The sequence below is a fragment of the Sinocyclocheilus anshuiensis genome, unplaced genomic scaffold (assembly GCF_001515605.1).
Source record: "Sinocyclocheilus anshuiensis isolate Anshui unplaced genomic scaffold, SAMN03320099.WGS_v1.1 scaffold3210, whole genome shotgun sequence".
Taxonomy (NCBI): domain Eukaryota; kingdom Metazoa; phylum Chordata; class Actinopteri; order Cypriniformes; family Cyprinidae; genus Sinocyclocheilus; species Sinocyclocheilus anshuiensis.
This window is the reverse complement of record NW_015539990.1, coordinates 93,123-100,055: the sequence shown is the minus strand read 5'-3', so window position 1 is coordinate 100,055 and position 6,933 is coordinate 93,123. Positions and strand designations below refer to the sequence as shown.

Below are 6,933 nucleotides of genomic sequence, written 5' to 3'. Positions count from 1 at the left end.
ATGACGTCATTAATGAACAAATAAGTCTGGAGTTGTGACAAACAGCTTGTGCACAGCTATGGCATATGACACAGCGCTGCCCACATGGCTGTTGCTCCTATAACAGCTTTTTTATCAGTTCTTTTGTCTTTGGGTCGTTATATTTCTCACAGATTTCTGCTTGTTCTAAATAAGATACAGATAAAGTAGCACAGTAAAGATTACATTAATATGAATGCATTAGTGAGAGTGATTGCGTGTGTGAATTAATTCTACCTGGCAGCGTCTCTCTACTAGTAGTGAAGCTGTGGAATTTACTAGTTATTAAGAAATATATGCTTGAACTTTTACGTTTCTAAGCTATTTTATTGAAAAATCACAGAACAGTGTTGACAATACATTTCCGCACTGAATGATTCTATGCGCGTGATGTACAAGCTACTGTCTGAAGCCTATGTGTGTGCGTTACAGTGCAGCAGCGCATTAGATTAGAACGGCGATTAACTTACCTGTACAATAAGCTGTTTAAAACGTGCATTCTCCCGTTCAATTTCGAGCATCCAGTAATATAATCACACATGTCTTGTGGAGCGCTTTCAGAGTATGCATTTATTTGTCATTTGAACTGTTTGGAAACGGAGCGTAAATGTGAAAGTCCTTCAAAGATTGCTTATCCTGTTGCGCCCTCTATAGGACCAGCGACTAGTCGACGTCAAGCTTAAAGCGTCATGGCAGAGCATTGAAGTCGACTAGTCGATTAGTTGATTAGTTTGTGCAACCCCTAGAACCTAGGGAGGGAGAAGCAAAGAGCATTTAACACAAACATAATAACTTTATTGTCGAAAGTCTCAATTTGAGTTTCTTATAGACACAGGTTTATACAATATAATCAATAATGGATAAGAGATTCTTTCATATTCTCTTTTGATAACTGACAAAGAGGTCTCATTAGCTCCACTCTCAGGGAGACTGATAGAAAACGTGGGTCAAAATGAACATTATAATGACCAACACAGAATCACTGGAATGAGCAGCTCTAGTGTAAAGCCACGGCTCTGATGAATCGCTGTAGGGTGATGTCAGAGCACCACCACAACAGTTAGACAGGAAGACAGCAAGCGTAAAGAGCCTGTGGCTATCAAACCAGTGGCAGAGGCCCGGAGGACAGTAAGGAGGGTTGGAGGGGCTCAATCACCATGTAAGCAAGCAGCACAGGCTGGGGCAGTCAGTGAGGGCGATCCAAACAGATGTGTTCATGGGGCATCAGTGAAAAGCACCGATTGTGACGTTCTGGGCACTGGCCTGGCAGAATTCCTGCTAAGTGCTGGTAAATATGTTTGGAAGAATTGCTAGCAGGGCAACGCTTTTTTGAATGTGATGTTTATGCTATTTTTCCTCCTCTTGGTCCATTGACACAGAGGTTATAGACTTCTCTTGCTTGGATCATTACAAGTAACAGTATAAACAATGTCAACAGTTGAAGGACAAATAGAGCAGTTCATGAGGCACTTTTTATATCAAAGAGGGTTTTTTTTTTTGGTTCTTTGACTTGGAGAAGTATATAAAACAGATGTTAAAATGCAGTCGGAAAAAAATTACAGTTCCACGTTTTTTTCTAAATAGTGAACAGAAGAGTTTAAAATATGCATGAGGTATAGGAAAGGCACATAGCCAGCCTTGTCAGTGTCTTTCCCTTGCCATAGACGATAACTTCATTTAAAGAAACAATTCACCCCAAAATGAAAATTCTGTCATTTACGCACACTAATGTCATTCCAAACCTGTTTGACTGACTTTCTTCTGCAGGGGAAAAAAACTAACAAACAGATTTTTTTTTTTCAACTGTTTGTGTTCATATATTCAAAGTCAATCACTTTCATTGTATAGACTGTATAGACAAAAAAACACTAACTTTTGTGTTAAGGTACAGTCACATTTACTGCTTTTCAGTGAAGCTTCAACTGTTTTCGCTCATATACTCAAAGTGGTGTCCAAATCAATAGTTTGTCCCCACTGACTTTCACTGTACAGACTACATAGACTAAATCTTTAATCTTTAAAAAATATATATTTTATTTTGTGTTGGGGGGTGTTGACATTTACTGTTGTTCAGTGAAGTTTCAGCTGTTTTGTCCATATAATCAAGGTGGGGTCCAAAACATCAGTTTGTCCCCCATTGACTTTTATTGTATAGACTGTATAGACAAATAACACTCAAGCCATTTTTAAAATGTCTTCTATTGTGTTAAGATGTGTTGACTTTTATTGTTGTTCAGTGAAGTTTTAACCTTTGTGTCCATATCAAAGCCAATAGGGCCCAAAACAATATTTCATCCCCATTGACTTTCATTGTATATACCTAAGAACACTCAGACATTTTTAAAATGTCTGTTGTGTTAAGGAGCGTTCATATTTACCAATATTCAGCAAATTTTTGCAGGCAAAATCTAGCCATTTCAATAGGAATCCATGAGATCACATTAAGGGCAAAATATTTCCCCACACAGATTTCAGCTACAAACTGCTCACACGGATTTTCACGTTGACCAGCAGGAAGCCATTTGGTTTGAAGGTGACTTCTGTGTGAACTATGCTTCATACATGGCTAAACTATTGCACAGAAGAAAGTAAGGCAAACAGGTTTGGAACAACATGACATTTTTCATTTTAGATTGAACTATTCCTTTAAGTGCCATGCCTGAAATAAATAAACTGTGAGAGTGTGAAAATGCTCTCAGTCCAGTCTGTCATTTAGTGCCTCAGCGTGTGCTTCATTTTCCGTCTTTCCCGTGTCCTTACACTCATGCTCTTTAAATATCCCAGCCAGTGTTTTGAAGCGAGGACCCCAGTCACAGAGATTTCTGTAATCCTCCTTGGGTTCAAGCACCCAGGACTCAATGGAACTGAGAGACTCGGCCACCGATCCCTCTCCCTCATATGCATACGTGACCAGAGAGTCATACGGAGGTGTTGAGTTCTCCAGAAGACAGTGATGGATGTAGGCTCGGATGTCCTCGCTGTCCTCGTTGGGCATGCACGCACTAGCCCGATCGGGCTCATCCTCTGATCTTATTTTTTGCAGCTGCGCCGTCTCTTTGATGCCTTTGGGATTGCGTAACGTACCTATGTCAAAGGCCTGGGTGTCCTCTTCCCCACCCCCCTCATCGTCGTAGTGGATCACATTGTCCCGGATGTCCTCTTTAGAAGACATCAGAGTGCCCTTCTTCTTGTGTTTTCTCAGGCCCATATAGAGCACCACCATCACTGCAAAACACCAGAGGCGTAATACACGTTGACATGCATACAGTACAGGACCTTTAAGTGACAACAACTAGTGAAAAAAGGGGTGGTCACATGTTCCGGAGCCATTAGCTGATTTCTTTTTTTGTTCTGACGTGGGTTTTCAAAACGGGACTAAAGAGAACGGCAGCCCGAGGGTAGCCATAATGCAGTTTTGCTGTCTGTCACCATCGTAGTGCCTCGGTTGTGTGAGAGAAGGGGAGGTAGTTTTTCTGAGCTTTCATCTCCATCCTCAGAGGCAGACAGCGCTCGCTCGCCCCACTCCACTCAAAGAAAGACACGAGAGAGAAAGAGACAGGGAGGCACAAGCGCTGCTGCGAGAATTAAAGATTAGACCTAAAAATTCACGGTTTCTGAAGAAGCAGAGGGGGAAATTTGGCTGAATCAACCTGCATGTGTTATTAAGGGGAAGGTTTTTTCCTGTTGTTATTTTCTAGTCTTTTAGAATATAATATTGATCATATTCGAATCATTATTTCTGCATCAGCTCCCCCAAGTGGTTGCCGTATAAAGGAATCTCTCTTTTCTGTAACGCTGCCAAATGAAAATATGAAGTCAAAGCACATCACTTCACTGCACTGTCACTCTCTGCTACAGAATTCACTTACCTAGTACTTATTGCAATACAGAGCCTTTATTGCAATTCTACCTTCCTCAGTACTCTTGTCCCATTACAGCTCTTTTTTTCGCATATAGAAGATTGTTTTTAAATAATTATTATAAAGATGATTTCACATGCTATGCTTTATGTACAGTATACTTTATATTATATGGGTGTTTCTGTAATTATGGGCACTTTGGCTTTTATAAACTCTTAAAACATACTTTTCAGACCTCACTATTTTATTTCATTTGTCCAGCAGTTTATATGCATCACAAAAAAATTGTAAGTAATTTTCTTCTGAAAGTCATGAACATTTCCTCTCAAATTATGTGCTTTTTAATAGCATTCTGTGATGACAATTAATTTTTGTTTCCCTAGAAGATGTTTTTTTTTTGTTAAGGCTGATTTCATTGCTAGCATTAATGTATCTTAAATATACAAACATAAAATAGTATTTTCATGTTTTGCATGATTACAAAATTACAACTTAACTGGAAATTGAGTACAATTCAAATATTTTCTTCACAAGTGATAGGTTGAAATACATTTTTACACAATGATTGCAAAAATGGTTTATGATTTTTATTGATATTATCCTAGTTTTAAACATGTAATTCATGTTTGTATGATTGAAACAGTAAGATTGAAAGTCCGGGTCTGGGACAAAAGTAACCAATAAAATCTAAACTAATGTTCAAGTTTGAAGTTACTAAAGAAATCAATACATTTGTTCAGCAAGAATGTATTAAATTGATCGAAAGGCTCCATTAAAACATTTATTCTGTTACAATAGACTTCTATTTCAAATAATGTTTGAATGTTTGACACAAACTGTCAAACACATCTTACCAGCAAACATACACTCGGTTTTCACAAAACCACCACTGGCTCTGCACCCATTTACCTAAATTCATTACTTCAGAGTTATGTGCCCTCTAGAAGCGTGGGTTCTGCAAGTGAACGGCGTATTATTGTGCCATCTCAAAGAGGCACAAAATCACTTTCACTGACTTTTTCATTAACTGTTCCGTCCTGGTGGAATGACCTGCCCAACTCAATCCGAGCAGCTGATTCCTTTGCCATCTTCAAGAAACGACTAAAAACACATCTGTTCCACCTTTATTTGACCCTCTAAGTCTAGCACTTTCTATTCTATTTTAATTCTACTTTATCTATATTTATCTTCTTTTTTTATTTAAAAAAAGCAAACAAAAAACAACAAAAAAACTAACACTAGCTTTCTATTTTTTTCTATTCTATCTACTTGTTTTTCTTTGTGTGTGTGTGTGTGTGTGTGTATAATATATACAGTATATATATATATATATATACACATACATACACACACACACCTTGCTATGTGTACTGCGCTAGGCTAACCGAGACTTGTCATTTGCACTTATATATTGTTGCTCTTTTGTTAGTTTTGACAGTTTTTATTGTCCTCATTTGTAAGTCGCTTTGGATAAAAGCATCTGCTAAATGACTAAATGTAAACGTAAATGTAAATTTAAATAATGTTCAAAAAATGTTGAGAATCAAATCCGCATATTAGCATGATTTCTGTAAGATTATGTGACACTGAAGAATAGAGTAACGGCTGCTGAAAATTCAGATTTGCCATCAAGACTAAATTACATTTTAAAATATATTCAAATAGAAAATATCTTACAGAATTACTGTTTTTACTGTATTTTTGATCAAATAAATTCAGTCTGTTTGAGCATAAGACTCTTTCAAAAACTATTTTAAAAAGTTTTGAACAGTAATATAAATACTGTATAAAGGCTTTTGTAAATTCATGTAAGTTCTTTATTAAATAATCTGTTAGTTTTAATAAAAATAAACCTCTGGAACATAAAACTCCCAGAAGTTAAACAAATACACATATACTTCTATTATTTGGTTTGCACAATTGTCGGTACTGTTAGTGTCCTGCTATCAGAGCCTTGGGCCAAATCAAATGGCAAACAAAAACGACTTGACTATGCAAACACAAGCCCTGCTTTTTTCTTGTATCTTCTCTATTTATTACATTAAATGAATAAAATGCATATTTCTTTGTCTTGCCAGTATTCTGTTGGACACAAATGTGTCTAACTCACCCAGCAGAATGACAATGCACAGCAGAATGGCCATTAGAGCTCCAGTGCTGAGTCCCATGGGAAAGAAGATGGCTTCCGCATTGCAGGAAATGAGGGAGTCGTCTGTGTCGCAGGTACACACCCGCACCGACACCGTCCCCGTGCTGCTTCGGATCGGATACCCGCCATCCTCCACAACGACCGGCACCAGGTACATGCTCTGCTCCAGTCTCCGGAACCCCCCTCGCCTGGTCACCACTCCAGATGTGTTGTCTGAAATCGAGCCCATGAGACCATCATGAGACTGTCTATAATGCAGATTTAGTGTAGGCCATAAATTATTGTACTTGATGCATTTGCATCTGGAGATAATCAGTGATAATCACAGTCATGCTCTCAGGGATCGTAACCTGCCATTCCAACATTTGTCCACGACAGAATATTATGAATTCACAAGCCACTTATGCAGACTGGCCTGATTCCAGAATTAAGAAGAAAAACGGATCCCTTTGAAGTGGAAATAAGTTCAGAAAAAAGTGGTTCTGGTTAAGGGGATAACAAGCTAACATGAGGTACTCCTGGGAAAAGCATGATATACCTTTCTGAGAACAGCCTTTGACACAGCTGGAGTACAAACAAAACTAGGATGCACAACACTTCAGGCTGTTGAGGAGTGTTTTAATCTCAATAGGTATGTTTCTTCCAACCATCATCTGCAGTGTTAACTACAGATTTAATAGCAACCTTACTGAGGAATTGTATTGGTTAGATGATAGTGTGGCCTTGTAGATAAAGCTTTAGGCTAAAACATTCCTAGTGTGTTCTGCAAGTTTCTATTTTTGTAAGGTACTTAACCCCAGGTCATTCCAGGGGGATTGTCCCGGCACTAAGTGTACATTGTTAATGTCTCATTTGACACACCCATTTCAGGTCTTGGAGCATATATATATATATATATATATATAT

The 6,933-nt window shown here is 38.2% G+C and overlaps 1 protein-coding gene across 1 annotated transcript in view; it reads right to left on the bottom strand.

Annotated features, from left to right (window-relative positions):
• Positions 1-2,676: 2,676 nt before the first annotated feature.
• Positions 2,677-6,933, bottom strand: part of cdh12a (cadherin 12a) — a 72,390-nt gene continuing 68,133 nt past the window's right edge. Inside the window, exons 11-12 of the mRNA XM_016484377.1 lie at positions 5,989-6,240; positions 2,677-3,243 (exon numbers count right to left, since the gene is read on the bottom strand). Coding sequence (XP_016339863.1) covers positions 2,714-3,243; positions 5,989-6,240 — 782 coding nt within the window. The 3' untranslated portion in view covers positions 2,677-2,713. The remainder of the gene's footprint in view (positions 3,244-5,988; positions 6,241-6,933) is intronic.